This window comes from Amia ocellicauda, chromosome 1 (genome assembly GCF_036373705.1).
Source record: "Amia ocellicauda isolate fAmiCal2 chromosome 1, fAmiCal2.hap1, whole genome shotgun sequence".
Taxonomy (NCBI): domain Eukaryota; kingdom Metazoa; phylum Chordata; class Actinopteri; order Amiiformes; family Amiidae; genus Amia; species Amia ocellicauda.
In genome coordinates, this window is record NC_089850.1 from 50,715,111 (window position 1) to 50,730,994 (window position 15,884).

A 15,884-nucleotide genomic window follows, 5' to 3' on the forward strand; every position below is an offset into this window, starting at 1 on the left:
TGGTTTTAAAGTGGCTTCATATCGCCTTTAATTCGGTTTGGGTCTGATCTAATTTCGGACTCCCAGCTCAAACTCGAGTCCCCCATCGGTCGCCGTGGCTCACAGACCCGCTCTGGTAACTTCAGCGGGGAAAAGGGCCGCGCAGAGCCGAGCAGCGCCGAGAAGATGCGCCGCCGCTCTCCGTTATTGCGCATGATACTGCGGCTCCCGAGCCCCGGCACGCTCCAACGCACCTTGAACCGGCCGAGTGACGGGGGGAGCGGCCAATCCACGCCCACGGCCCCCTGACAGCGGCCAATGGGGAGGCGGCGGGGGCGGAGCCAGCAGCTAAATGCCCAGGCTTGGTTTCACGCTCGTCTGCCCGGGACTCGCTGGTGCAGGTGCGCTGTCGCCACTGGAGAGGATGCGAGAGGAGAGCCGCGGAGGGCAGGAATGAAGGGAGGAAGCGCAGAAGAAAGAGTGCACAGGGCATGAACAGCAGGGCATCAGCAGGACATTGCGCCATGAGAGACTCACTGGCAGGGGCACTTTGAGATGTGATGAGGGCTCTTTCTGGCTGGCAGTAGTACTATGATTTGGTATGTGGCCACTTTGATAGCAAGTGTGTTCAGCACCCGGGGAACGGCTGCTCAAGGTGAGTTGAAGTGCAATATCCGATGCTGCCTGGCAGCCAAGTTTTCCTGTGATCAGCTGCTTTCTTTTTGCTCTTATGCTCCTGTTTTAGCCTGTTAAATGATGTGATCAACTACATGTTACTGTTTATTATTATTATTATTATTATTATTATTATTATTATTATTTGCAATGCTTGCGTTGTGACAGCCCGGGCTAAGTTGTGATCAAAGATCAGATTTGAATGATACATTTGATTTTCCTTTGCTGGCTACTGTTTCACGTCGCGTCTTTAAGGTGCCGTGCGACGCTTTTCAAGTGTAGTAAATGTTCTAGAAATCCCCACTTTTAACGCTTTGAGGGGAAAGTGGTCTGACATGCTCTGGATGCATACAGGAGCATTGCTGTGATTAGTAGTGTCATCTATGCGAGATGTGCAAAAGTAAAAACCTGTCATAGGTCATTTTAAATGTTATATGAAAAGCTTAATTAAATCTAAAATCACATTCACAGTTGTTTTAACGAGCATGGCAATTAAGGAAGGACGTCTCTAGACCCCGGACTGCACTGTGGAAATGGGCATGTGCACGGCTGCAGCACGGCAAGGCGACATCCAGTGTAATACAGATGTTTGTGTTTTTTATTCATGTCACTGGCTTTGGTCGTGGTTTTGTGTCTGGTCTGTATTTTCTGAGAAGGGGCGTGTGGACGAGCAGGGTGGCATTATTGAGGCATTTGGACAGTATGCATCTTTCATGATTATACCCTCCACAACACGTCGGGGTTTATTTTGACCAAAAAGCTTTTTGTTGTTGTTGTTTAACTGTTTACTGCACTACTAAAGGCTATATTGTCCGCCTTTTGCAGACCTTTGCAGAAATCTTTTCAGTGACGTACGGCTGCGTATGCAGGTGGATATGAGATCAGAAAAGTTCAAGTTTTAGAGTAATTCTTTTCTTAAATTCTAGATACTCCTGTCTGATATCTGATATCCTCCTGTAGTTTTTCGTCTGTATTGACTTTTTTTTAATCTTTGTATTGGCGCAGCCGCGTTTTACTACTGTCGCCTCACTAAATGTGATAACAGTTTAAATATAAAGTATGTGTAGCTTTTTCTTGTCATAGAGTCGCTGGAGAATTTCCCTTATGCTCCTGGACTTACTTAACCTTGCGATCCCACGTGTATCCACAAGGCGGCGCGCATTTTAAAGCCTGTAATAAAACTGCTGCAATAGAGCGCAGCACACTTACGATTTGGCCAAAAAACTAGTTCACTAAAAATGAATGTTATGAATTTTAAACTTCTTTCAGCAAAATATTGGTGTACGTTTTTATTTTATATTGCATGCACATCTATATCCATCAGTCAGTCCCGGATTTACAAGATAAGACACAGTATGTTCGGCTGTATGTTGTGGTTGTAAGTGCATGATTGGGTTTTGTAACCATTGTTGTTGGCTTTTGTGGCAGCTGCATGTAGGAGCATCAGACCTATTGAGGAAATTTGGTTTTGGCAAAGGACCCGTTTCTGATCACTGGGTAAAGCAAAGGCTGCATGCCAGGGTGATGAGCTGGTAGGGGAGTTGTGCTTGTTCACCAAACACTATCACCCTAGAGCCATTTCCCAGTGGAGGCATGACAGAAATGCATTTTTGGAAGATTTGCTGGAATGATATAGATGTGAATCATATTCCATATTGGCACGACCAAATTTGTGTTAAGAAATGAAGTGGTACAAATTGTGCAACCTCCACGAAGCACAGTGACTGTAGGTGGGCTTCTTTGAAACACACTGGAAGCTCTCAATATAGAAGGTGCTTGACAAAGCTAAAGAAAAAGAAAGTCTTGTTATGTATTGTCACACAAACGTTAACATAAACATGTCATGGCGGCAACCTTGCTGAAGCACAGCTTGTTTCAAGAGTGAAGTTTGTTGTATGTGATTGCAGAAAGAATTCAGTCCTGTCAATAGTGGAATAGTGAGTGTAAATGACTTCATACCACAGATAGTTTAATGTTAAAATCCATAGTTCTGTTTATATTTCAAGGTATAAGTACCTCATAAACTAAATAAATACATCTAATGCTAATGAAATCTACTCTGTTTTCCCGATCTCTTAAGTACAATTATTTGATGGTCATTTTAGAGTTTGAACTTGAGTTATTTGTAGACATACACACTTCTGTTTTGTAGTTTTAAAGCCATTTATTAGGCTACCTGTTTATCAAACCACATGTGGACACAGCATGTAATTGCCACCTCTTCTTGAGCTCCTTTTCCATGTGATTCCATCAGACTTTGCCTTTTGTATTCTTAAGTAATCCCTTCTAAATGGAAATACGGTTGCAGTGTCACATTGCCACAATAACATTTGACCTTTGACCTTTCAGAACTTGCCCTGCCATCTTCAATCTCCTGTCAATATATTTTCTCTCCACCCATCCAAAGTATTGATCTTCAAAGCTCCTACCAGTGGTTGTGAGCGACTGTTATTGAAGAAGGTCCGTACCCACTTTGCAAAGGGGCAGCTGCATTGTTATTGAAGATTTTGGCTTGGGCAAGTGTTGCACCTGGTCGATGCGCAGGGAGTGACCTTTCAGAGGAACATATGGAGTAATGTTGACCTCAAGGATGACATCAAGATTGATTGATTTTGTTTAAAAAAATGTTATGTTAAATTCAGTAGAACCACCACTAAGTGCCAAATCCACACAGTGTCCATTGAGTGATAAACCCACTGCATCCAAACACTGGTCGCCTGATGCATTTGAGGGGGGTGGGGGGGGAGAGGCAGGGTTTGTACACTCTTTCAAGATTTGGGTAGTGGTGCCATAATAACAATAAGTGAGATATTGCCAGGGCACACCATACCTAATAAGGGAGTATTGCAAGCAACCCTAGAGTTGGGCTGTAGTCAGACAATCATATCTGAATGTATTTGTCAGATTGAGTGTCATAGAACAGTCTTTCTTGTACAGAGCAGCCAATAGGGCTGGAAACCTCTGATTTGGCAGCAGTTTTGTTAGATGTCAGTGGGGGACATTGTACACCACAGAAGGAGCCTCATTTGAAGATGGTATCAATGTGCTGAGAGAAGTGATAACTATGAGAGAGCGCAACATCTGTTTAGAGTTCAGAGGTCAAGTTGGTCTGGAAGGGAGAGGGACTTTCTATACCAAGATATATATACAAAAATCCAGTGACACTGCAAACTCCCGCTAAGTGCCAGTCTTACAGAACTTCTGAGCTGCGAATGAGAGTTCTCCGCCTGCCTTACGGACAGCATTGTCTGTCAACACAGCGCACCTTTCATTCCTTGGCCCTTTTTCCCAATTGTGAAAGCAACAGAGGAGCGTGTGTGCTTGCCACCAAAGGTGACGTGACCCCGTCCCGGGGTGGCAGAGCCGGGCAGCACATGTCCGTTCTGTGCCTCGAGTGTATCATCTCGGCCCTGTTGCTTATGCGCTCGGGGATGCATATGCTTTGCTTTCCTCACCCTCACAGCCAGTAACTGTGTGGAAACATAGACTAACAGAAGCTCTATCCTTCTGCTGTAATGCTGCCGTCTCAAGCTGTCAGCTGGCAACTGCTTTTGCTTTTGCCAGGATTGCACTGGATACGGGCCAGTCTTCCCTTTTTATTTTTTTTGTAAACCAACTCAACACAAACCCTTTGTCAGCCACCACCAAATCTCCCAGTTGTGATACCTTAAGCTCTTAGAGAGGGGCAAGAACTCTTAATGGGGGCTGGGGGGACAAGGGTCTGTGAGGTACTTGTTGCATCCTGAAATAATACTTCCCCAGGAGAATTGCACATCTTTAAACATGATATGAACATATGCCAAATAACGTCTGTCTCCCTTAAACTGATTATGACTAATCTCTGCGGCTGATTGAATGGCACAGTAGTACCGTTCTCTCACGGCGACAGCAGTCCGCGCGGGTGGGGGCTGATGAGGCACCATCGTGCCCTGCAGTTATCTAGTGAGAGGAAGCCCTCTCAAAGCTGCTAACACCTGCTAAGAAAGCGCAGACAGAGAGATGTGAAGGGCTCTAGCCTCCTGCCAGTAAGGCTCCTCCGCTGTGATTTTTCTCTGTAAGTACCGCAATCACTAAATAGGCTTCCGTGGTGTGTCTTCCCAGTGTCGTTGAACTCGTTTATCCCTGGAAACGGAGCCCTGCAAGAGTAGTGGCTGCAGGAGAGATTCCCTTTCTGGGGGTTACCATGGCAGTAGCGTTATTTGGTTTTCTAACCGTATTAAGTGTTGTGAATTGTTTGATTTGTCTTCTATTTTTTTTTGTGTGTGTGTGTTTGTATGTTGTTTGTTGTTTTAGTTTTGAAGATTCTTTTTAAGACTCATAATTGTATTCATGGCATGAGACAAGAGTGACAATTTCTGTGGTTTCAGAGAGAGCTGTTTTGCCGGGGTCTTTTTCAGAATGAGAGAAAGAAATATTGCATTGTAAAAATATGTGATGGAGAGTGAAAGAATGAGAGAGAGAGAACTCCACCCCCCAGCTTCCCAAGCATTTCCTTCATCAAGAAGCAGGATCTTATTTTGAAACAGACACAAATGTGCACTTTAGTTTTTCATCTGCAGTGTGGACTGGACAAGAACTTGAGCTTTAATCTCAAAGTTAAAAGTTGAGGAGTAAGTGCACTCTCTACCTTTCATGCCATTGACCTTTACTTTCATCATCTTGTAATTTGTTACTAATAATTTGAAGCGTGAGGCTGTGCAATCGCATGCTGTGAGTGTGTTTTTCCTCTAAAAGCCCTTGACTCATGACGACCTGCTCTAAAGCCATGGAGCAGTAGGCACTGTAGTGAAGAAAGCTCAGATCATCAAATAAAAATGCTTTTAAACCTCTGGAGAAAATTTTAAAATGTCAATGATCTGCTTAAAAAGTAGATGTGAATTAATTCACACACAACTGCTCCCAATAATTGGGGTACACTTGAAAAACGATTTTTCATATCATTCAGTTTTCATATCCTGTGAAGCCCGTTGCAGTGGACTACTTCGGTTATTCTCTTCAGTGAAGAGTCTTTATACATTTCTAATTTAATTAAACCCCTGTCCCCCCTTATTGCAAGTAATTAAAATTGCAAATGTTTAACGGAATGACTTTTGGATCAAAGAGTAGCAAGTCTGAATTCTTTGGCACAATTTACATTTGATCTATCTAATTAATATTCCTGGAAATAATGAACAGAAAGTGTGAGAAGTGCCGTACAGTGATTTCTACCTCTAAGTACAGCAGTGTATTAATGAGCACTGCTGCCAACCAACAAACTGTTTTCATTGGCCTTCTACTTTTGCTGGTGTTTTTATTTATAACGTGATACTACTGAGTCGGGTATAATTCAGTGCAGCGGAGATGGACTGCACTCTCAACATCTGGCTTTGGGTCTCCATTGTACATGGATCTCTCCCATACATGCTGTAGTCTATAAAACATGAAGCACGGGGATTAGATGAAAAAAGGAAGAAAGAAAGAGAAAGTTGCAGTGACAATGACAAAAGCCCGCAGAGTGTGACCTGAATGCATGGATTAGTTGGAAGGCAGGTCTGACATTGATCTAATGGCTGCTTTGGTGTCCCTTTCCATGGACGAGGGGCATTCATCACTCGTGCAGAAGATTCCCCGATGTGTCACCAGTATCTCCGTCGTTCCTCACACAGACATAATTGCATCCCTGAAAGATTCACTTCCCTTGACTAACTCCCCTACTGGTAAAGGCAGTGCTACCAGTTTTGCCAGATTGAATCAGTCGCAGAGAGGTGTAAATTACAGACAACGAATGCCTTGTTTCTTGTTTTTCTTTTTTTTTTTTTCTCCTTTGCACAAGAAGAATTGGTGACTTTGGCTTTTGGACCTGGCAAGGACAAGACACAGCACACACACCACAGCAATTCTGTATAATTACGCTGCACGCTTAGTGATAGATTTGATATACTTCAGTGTGTGGCTCAAGGTACACCGGTTTCAGTATGAGAAGGTTGGAGCGTGCGTGTGAAGTGGGTTAATAAACTCTGGTGTTGTCCTTTAGCATTTGCTTACGGTGAAGTTGTTTCACCAGCATTAAAAAAGAGATTTAACTCGTGCATGAATCTCAGGGTTGAAAGCCTGGACTCTGTGCTGAAAAGAGGTTCTATGCCACTGGTCTGCCAGAGAAATGTGTTCTACCATATAAAGAAAAAAAGAACACATATGCACAGCAAAAGTGAAAAACGCCCATCCGCTGCCAAAGCCTTCGTGATGTGGGTTCGCTTGGGCAGCAAGTGTGCGCGAGAGTCTTGATTTCTCTAGACATTTGCTTGTTGGGACAACTATGGATAAGTAGAACATCCTCTCGACTCCTGTTACAGCGTCCGTTTCCGCACAGAAATATTTGAGTGGAAATGTGTAGAGTTACGGAGAGCTGGTGCGGCACTGCAGATAACGCTGAGGTTCAGAGGAGGAAGTGCATTAGTAAAGTGATTCATACCAAGTCCATATCTCCACGTATTGTGAACTTAATCCCTTCAGGAGAGATGCTCTCTTTCCCTGTGCTTGTCAAGCCCTGTGGTTAACCCTCATATGCTTAAGTGTGATGCTATTATTTGTGCTTCTCTGCTATTATCCCATTATACGTGTGCATTATTATGCGATGCGCTGTTTGTGAGCTGAATGCACCCTGCTGTCAGTGCACAGAGGTCTTTGAGCAGTTACAGCAGTACTGTGATCACAACACCAAGGAAGGATTAGCACCAGCGACTGAAATAATGCATGTACATAGAAAGTCATTCACTCAGATAGCTTAGAAAGGAGACAAGATGGAAGACACAGAATCAGGCAATAATACTGAGACTACTAATCATCATTGTCATTCGGGTTACAGTAATTATGACAGATATGACTGGTGTGTCTCTTGTGAGTGCCAAGCCTAGACAGTGACGCCCAGCCTGTGGTGTCCATGGCCTGTCTGGCTCTTTTAAATGTGTCTGCGGCCCACAGTCCGCTCTGCTGTCCTCGCTAACTCAAAGGCAGCTCAGCGGGGACAAGCCTGTGAGATTCAGCCCATGTCAGAGTCACAGGAGGAGACCACACAGCTGATGTGATCATGAGTGAGTGACAAACTGAGGATGCGCAAATGCTGTTTTTTATGTGCAAAGAGCCTGGACTGTTAAACCCCCATCTTGTCCTTCCCCAATCCCATTGTGCTGCATATTTGTAACTGCAAAAGTATCCAGCTGAGCTTTTGAATCAAAGCAGCCGTTTATTTAACATCAGACAATCAACAATAAAACAGGCTTTCACAGTACTGTTCAAAGCGGTCTTCAAGTTTATTTTTTTCTGTTTTTCTTTGGCAGAAGAAATGGGAATGCGAGGATGCATGTGGAAACCTCAGATTTGATGTCTTGGGAGCTTGGAGAGCATTCGTTTTTTTGAAACTGCCCTCTGCTTTAGGGATGCGATCCACAGCTCACTGAAGAGAAGCCCAAATTGATATGAGGCACTGGGGTTTCTCTTGCTGCAGGCGTACTGTATGCTCCACAGAACGTGCCAGCCTTTATATGTCAGCCGAGGTAGTATGTGGGCCAGGCCGGGATTGCCTCCAAACCCCCCTCTTTCTGAAACTCCTGAAAGCCACCAGCTTGGTTGTTTAGCTCAGCTGTGTAATTTGAACGGACTGATGGAAAAAGAAGACTTAAAAGGTATTTCTTATGTAGGCGTAAGAAGTGCAGCAGAGGAGAAGTTTAATAAATAATGTATGATTTCACTGAAGACTTGAAGTTTGGTCTACATAGGGTCAGTATGATACTAGAGAGAGCGAAACACAAGGTTTCCAATGTAAGGCAGTTTGTCCCTTCCTAAGCAAATGAACCAGATTGTTTCAGCTTTCACTGCTCTTAGTCAGACACCCGAATCTGTGACTGCTCTTGGACCACTCCAGGAAAAGAGCAGGGGAACTGTAATCTGACATAGATAACTGTCTTAATCACCGACTTCCAATCACAAGTTTCCTAAACCTTGAACAGGAACTGTTTTTTGAAAAGAAGAGAAACTATTTTAAGGGTTTGACAATCCTTCAGTGCCTCTTTCTGTCTCCTTTGATCCTTTTCGCCTGTTCATTGTGTTACCTGCATAGGGTTCTCTGGGCTAAATGAATGACTTTTCTTGACAGGAGGACTGGTTTGCCTTGTGACAACTTGTCTGTGATGCATTATGTATAGACCAGGGGAATGGGGTTGGGGGCTGATGTAGGAGGTGGGGGGTATGAGGATAGGGGTAGGAGGTAACAGTAAGTCTACTGGGAAATTTCATTCTGTTTCAGCAGTCTCTGGGCTTGTGTAAAACACCCTCTGCACTTCCGGTCTAGTGCACAGACTTGTGTCTTAAAGGCTCTGGGAGCACTAAATCTTCAAGCACATGGCTCCATTTATTTGCACAGTTAACACAAAACATCAAGCATGCATCCGCCGGACTATTAGTCAGGCAATGTTTTTGCTTAGTGGTTGTCACTTCTAGCTTGATATATACATAAATATGTAATATTTACATAGCCTATATAGATGTCTGTTACATATAGTAGAAAATAGTCCAATTTACAACCAGCCAGCATAACGTATCGTTTTATTTCAATATAAAAAATCTCTATCCTAATGTACTACTTTGTTTATTTTTAGCATTCCTCGTGATTTACTCTTGGCAGTGTGTAGCCTCACGATCCTAACTCTGAGGCAGATGGGAAATGCCTGTATATTCTGCCGCTTCTGCATGATCTGAATGTCCCTTACAGAGCTTATACTGTGAACGTACCGTGGGCTGTGTCTCTTCATCTCTCAAGTTCACCTTGAACACTCGCACCTGGCCAGCAGTTTCTTTTCTTGTTCTCCTTTTCTGCACCATCCAGCAGTTGTCTTTGTTTCCTAAAAGCTTGTGATTTCGTTGGGCAGAGAAGTGAAGTAGTGGCAGTGCAGTACTTCTATGGTTTCCTTTCTCCATGTCACATCTGCAAATTTCCCATCTTTTTAATCTTTCATGTTCAGTTTGTTGATGGCTTCCTTAATCCATCTTTGATCTGTTATTTTGCAGTGAACAGATTCCCACTTTCACTCCTTCTATTATATTGTTATTCTAGTGTTATCAAATTCATACTATGTATTTAGGGTTCTGTTATTTGGGAAATGACATCATTGCACAGGGAAGGTGGAACTGCTGTGAGTTTGTAAGTCCCATGGCCCATGGATTTAATGTTTTATTACTCTTTGTTTTATCGCTGTATCATACTTCAGAAGTATATTTATTTTTTCATCCTTAAGGGCTGCAAGAACCTGAACTGCGGTAAAGTTTAATTTCACTTTACAGCAAGCATGGCAAACAGCATCTGTGCTCCCTAAGATGTGAGTATTTTTGTCAGTGTTTTTGGTCTTTCAGATAAATTTAATCTAATCATAAAACCAAGTGTTTGAAATCTTCATTATTATGCTCTCGGCATTTCAAAAACAAAATTCATTCTCATTACTTCTTGCCACCTAATGAGCATAGTTAAGTCGGCCTCTTTAGCCAACCAGTCGGCTGAGTTAGCCTTGTGTGTTACTCACCCGAATGAGCCTTGAGCCAGGTTGTGTTGGTGTGTAGCAGGGATCATTGCATAGGCTCCACAGTACTACCCAGGTCAGGGGACTGGTCCTTGACCGTAGTGGTGCTGTCACTCATTTGGAGCTGTGTGGTTCAGGCCCTCAGAGATGTGCCTGTGATGCCAGCTCAGATCTGAGGTCTGATCAAACACGCCTAACGATCTCTGGGTCCAGGAGCGAAATGCAGAGTCACTCCTGGGCCCTCCTGGTGGTTCCCGAATCTGCTGGTGCCTGCCCTTCCATGACCCAAAACAGCATCTTTTCATCGGCAGTGGCTCCTCCACAAGCAAGATTTTCTATTTTGCGGAGCGTCCTTTGTTTCCCCAAAAACAATTAATTTATGCCATTGCAGAATCAGGAGAGAACAGACACGGGGCCCAGATGAGCTTACTGCCAGGCTCTGGGAAAGGAGAGGGCGTAGAATGGCAGGCTGAAAGAAAGAAAGATGTTCACTTATTTGTCCTGTTTTTGTATGGGACTGCGGCATGTGAATGAATCAGTTGATACACTGATGGCCTTATAGCAGCGCACTGGCGTCTCGTGTTCAAGAACACAGCTGGACGATCTGCAATCCAGTCCGTGTCTGAGGATGTGCAACTTTGTATCTTCTAAAGCAGCTATAGCACGCAGTGTATTGATCTCTGGAACCTAACCTCTGTGGTTAGCATTACATCCTGGAATAATGGGATTGCTGTTTCACGGCGGAAAACAGGGAGCAGTGTCTGCACAATATGTAGCTCACATTTTCCTGTCTATGTTTGTGTGAGAGTGAAAGAACCTTCTACAAACCCAGTTGGGGAGGTTAGTCTGATTCTAATGTTGCCTCAAGTTGACTCTCTATGATCATGAATTTAGCGATTAACCACTGATCCAACGTATGGCACAAATGAGAAACAGCACAGGGATGTGTCAGAGCTGGGTAAAACCTGCACGTATCCTGCACAGGATGCCCACAGATGGTTTTGAAAACAGGTAACTAGACATACCTAGAATTTCCAAAAGAACATAATGTTAATGTGAAGAACCTTTTAATCCAAGGGATGTTTAGAACGGATTCAGCAGTATATATACTTTTTTTTACAATGTAATAAAAGTAACTGGGGGGAAAAAGGCATTGGTTTTGTTTTGTAATTATTATTGCAACAGTGAAATGTTTCTGTAACTTGCTCAGTTTGGGTAGATGTAATTTATCAGTCTAAAAATGACTGCCGAGGGATAAATCTAGGGCAGAAAACTGCAGAGGAAGGAGAGTCTTGCAGTGACAAGCAGGATAAATTAGCCTGTCTCCCCATCAAACTGACATCAGCTGATTAAAGCTAAATATTTTATGGAAGCAAAAAGGAGAAAAAGAGATAGTTATAATTTAAAGAGAGGGAAAAAGTATAGCTACAGCGAAATATTAGACTGAGAATGTCAGAGGAAGCGTGTTCCTCCAGATAAGCATTTAGGTTCACACTTGCGTCAGTAAAGTACTCTCAAACTTAATGTGTCAAAGGCTGTGTGGATAGAATCTTTGAGAAACGAAAGGAAACTTTTCTGTGGAGAACTAAGGGCTGATGACCTTAATATAAAGTCTCAAATGCCATATTTAATTTAATTTGTGCATGTGTGTGTTTGTGTGTGTGTGTGACCTAACACTAATGTAGCTTAAGATAGCGATGTCACCAACAGCTCCGGCTTTTGAGTCCCGGTGTTTTGTGGGGGACGCAGTGACTCAGAGCTTGGTGGGCTGGAGCTTGTCTTGCAGACGTGAGATCCTGTGATGAGGTAATGAGGAGAGAGGAATGAGTGTGAGGCTCAGCAGACAGATCCCGCTTCGCTGTATACAGTGACAAAAGCTCCTGGCAGCTCAGCAAGCTGATTTCCTGTAATTTACACCGGCTGGCAGTGTCAGTGTCTTTTTGAGCAGCAGTAATGATTCAAGTCTCTCCGTTGAGTTTGTCTAACCAAGTATACCTAGCCTCTGGCCATCTGGCAGGCTGGACTTGTCTTGCTCCAGCTCCCTGTGCCCTGTGAGCAAGTAGCATGAGAGAGATCATTCTGTACGGTGGTTTTGCTCCGTCTTGTAGTGTTACACAGACGTTTCACTTGTGTTACTTGCCGTGGGCCTTCTCCAAAGAATACTGGAGAAAAAATAAATACATAATATATATAATAATGATTTAAGAAAACCTCAACAGAAATGCCGTTGGGAGGCAGCTAGGTTGTGTACTGGTTTGTGCTGAACATGCTACACAGATAGTTAATCCGTAGACAGTGGAAAGCAGCCACCCAGCCCAGGATGGCCCAGGCAGGACTCCAAGGCCTCACTGATATTACAAGAAATATGTCATGTTTCTTGTTTCGGAGTTTAAAAAGCCTTGGGAGTGTTTTTATTGATTTGTTTATTAATTATAATGACATTTCAGGGACAGTTGAGAGCTAAAGGTAAATTTAACGTTGATCTTTCTAATCCTATTTTATCTTATATCCATTTGAAAAATCCCGGCATCTTCTTCTTCATGTTGCTCTCTGCCTGATTATTGTTGCTCTCACCTAACCAGCCTGCAGTAAGTGGCTTATATGAGAGTGATACAGAGCCACTTTGCTTATAAGTCTTGAATGGGAAACTATAGGCAGTATAAGCCTTTCCAATATGAGAGTGAAATGAGATCACTTGCATTTAAATATTTATTCAGGGAAAAGGTCACACTGAGTCACGATGTGAACAGTACCTGTTCTGATTCTTGTTCCCAGTTATTTAAATTCAGTTTAGACCACTTCCATGAGCTGCTGTGATTAAGAACCAGTCTGTTCCCCTACAGATCTGAAAACTCACGTGGAGCATGTAAACAATGCCCCCCCTTTGTTCCATTTCAAAGTGCTACATTTGTAATATCCCCCCACACACACACACACTTACTATCAGCCAAAGCTGAAGCATGCTGCTACTTATAAGAACAAAAATAGAAAGTATTAAAAAGAAAGTTAAAGCTCAAACACTCATAAAGGAGGTAATTTAATTTATTTTCAAGGAAACCTATATGCCTTAGAATCAAAAATACCATTGCAAACACAGAACTGCACAATGACACTAGAAATACATTTTTATATCAGAAACAGGAGTGGATGAGAACATGCTTCAAGATTTTCAGTGTTTTTTTTTTATTTTTATAAATATAAAAGTGGTTGGGGTCAGAATATATTGATATTATTTGTAGTTTCCATTTAGTCACAGGGGTCGAATCTGAGCAGGATGTACTTTGAAGGTAGATAAAAACTAAAGAGTGAATTCTGCATCAGAGTAGGCAAAGTCAAAAGTCGTGCTGCAGTTGATTTTTGTCTGTCTGCGTCTATCAGCTGAGCACCGGGCCTGGCGTGCCTGTACTCCAGTGTGGAGACTGTGGAGACATGCTGTGAAAACGCAGAGTGACAGTCCCTCAGCGCAGCCCTGAGCTGCTGCATATGCTCTGGTGTCGGGTGTTATTGTGAATGCTTTGTGAATACGGCCAGTATTGCTGTTGGAGGGGGCGGCAGTGCAGGGCAGAGAGACCGTGCTGCTCCCTGCGTCTTGCCTGCCCCCTTTGCCTCTCGCACTTCCTCTCCTGTCTCATCTCGCAGCTCTTGCTGGCTCGATGGCAGCCGCACGATTGATAAAGCACTGTCAGCTTCCTGCGCGCCGTCTCCTCCAGCCACATTAAATATTCATGCTGTGCCAGGAGATACTGTACTCAGCTGCTGGCCTCCTTTCCGCCAGGGAAATATCCTCACTTGGATTCTAGATCAAGATCAAGATCAAAATGCATCCCCTCCACCACTCCCACAACCCCCCGAAATCTATGGCCTGATTTCCACTGTGGGCTAACTTTGGTTTAATGGTACATCTAATTTACTGACTATGTGTTTTGCCCAAACAAGAGCTGTCTGACATTTGTGGATCTGTCCATCTAATAGACAAGGTGATCTGTTTGATCTATCTGCTTCTGTCGATCCATCTCATCTGTTTGTGTATTTTTGCTGAGTCTTTATCCTGGTAGGGCCGTTCCTCCTGTGCATGCGTCTGTGCATTTGCAACAATGAGGGGAGGGGGTGGACTGTCTGAGTGGGAGCAGACTGCCCTGCAGAGAGCTCTGCGTCACTCTCCTTTGCTGCCGGAACCCCCCCCACCCCGCCGCTCAGGTCCACACCTGGGAAGAGTGTGGTCCCTGCCAGGACAATCTATTGGCAGTTGGCAATGGAGAAATGTGATGTAACTCTCGGGTCCTTCCCCTGTCTGCCCTGCCACTGACCTGCACTCAAGAGACAGCAGCTGTCACAGGGGCTATGATGGCAGCGAGGAAATGTACGTACCACTCTGCAAGAGAGCTGCAGAAAGCACGCTGCCTGTTGTAAAAGTTTAGTATTGGTGCAAGGACTGGTCACTCTCAGCCACTGTCCCTGAATTGTCATTTGCGTTCGACCTCTGAGTGCGGTGTACAGGTACCTTTGTGAGTGAGGTGTACAGGAATGTCTACTGTAGGGATTTGTCAGGAAAATACCAAAAACATCTGAAATGCCAGAAATAAACTGAACAAGAAAATCACTTTCATTTATTTTTTTCTCTCTCTATTGATTGTAGTGTGACATTGAAATTCAGGTCTAGTCTGTTTTTATGTCATTCACTCTGTCTACCTCTTTAGGTCGTTTTGGGCCTGCAGGCAACCTTCTATCCATCTAGCTGTCATCCTAGTGCTATTTATATATACAGAAATATATATATGTATTTGCTGCTGTTCTTGTTATTAAAAATACATCTGTGATATTAAAGTATTTTCCAAAATACCTTCAAGGTAGCATGTTAAGACTTGCTGTGAGTCTGTTTGCATTTCATTCTTCCTCTTGTGAGCAGCAGATGTCATTAGAGGTAGCATCTTGGCATTTTTAGACGAGATCTTGTTTTGTACCTTGCCAGGATGGAGAGATGGAGAAATAGTTATTAGTGACTACAGTGGAGCTGGGGGCACCATTATTCTATTGTCCCTTTTGTATTTCCAGTGCAGGATGAAAAACCTGACTTCGGTTACTCCTATGTGTTTTTTTTTGGGGGGGGGGGGGGGATTTCAGCTCTTACTGTAAACGATCCTGCATTGTACAGAAATTCACAGTAGCGCAAACTATGTGCCGCACATGGCAGAAATCCAGGCCGAATTGCAATAGGCTGGGTGAAGATATGACATAGCAGCAGGCCCAACTTTGACCAAAATTACTGCTCTCCTCTCCCCTGTGCGCTGAATCCACAAACACTAAGGAAAATTTAAAATCACCTTGTAAATATTTGACCCACATTTTCTCTGTGGTAATATATGTACCAAAACATAGTGTTCCTTGCTCAGGTCGGGAATGTCATACATGTTTTATCAGCATTATGCTAAGCAGTAGTTTAATGTGTTGACTCGCCGGTCTTCGGCTTAGCTGCTCCTTTTCCTGTGTGAACACAGCACTGATATTCCTGTGTGAGGGATGCTTTTGGATTCACGCTGCCCAGCTCAGACCCCCACTGCCTTAAGTCCCAAAGCCCTGACCCAACAGCACTTAAAACGGATCTCTAATCATTTAATTTGGTTTACAAAAAAATGCATACCGGCTCCTTGGCTTGGGGGGTCAACAACAGGGGAGGTAGTGATC

At 43.6% G+C, this 15,884-nt stretch overlaps 1 protein-coding gene across 1 annotated transcript in view; it reads left to right on the plus strand.

The window, feature by feature from the left end:
- Positions 1-375: 375 nt before the first annotated feature.
- Positions 376-15,884, plus strand: part of igsf9bb (immunoglobulin superfamily, member 9Bb) — a 163,825-nt gene continuing 148,316 nt past the window's right edge. Inside the window, exon 1 of the mRNA XM_066708218.1 lies at positions 376-634. Coding sequence (XP_066564315.1) covers positions 571-634 — 64 coding nt within the window. The 5' untranslated portion in view covers positions 376-570. The remainder of the gene's footprint in view (positions 635-15,884) is intronic.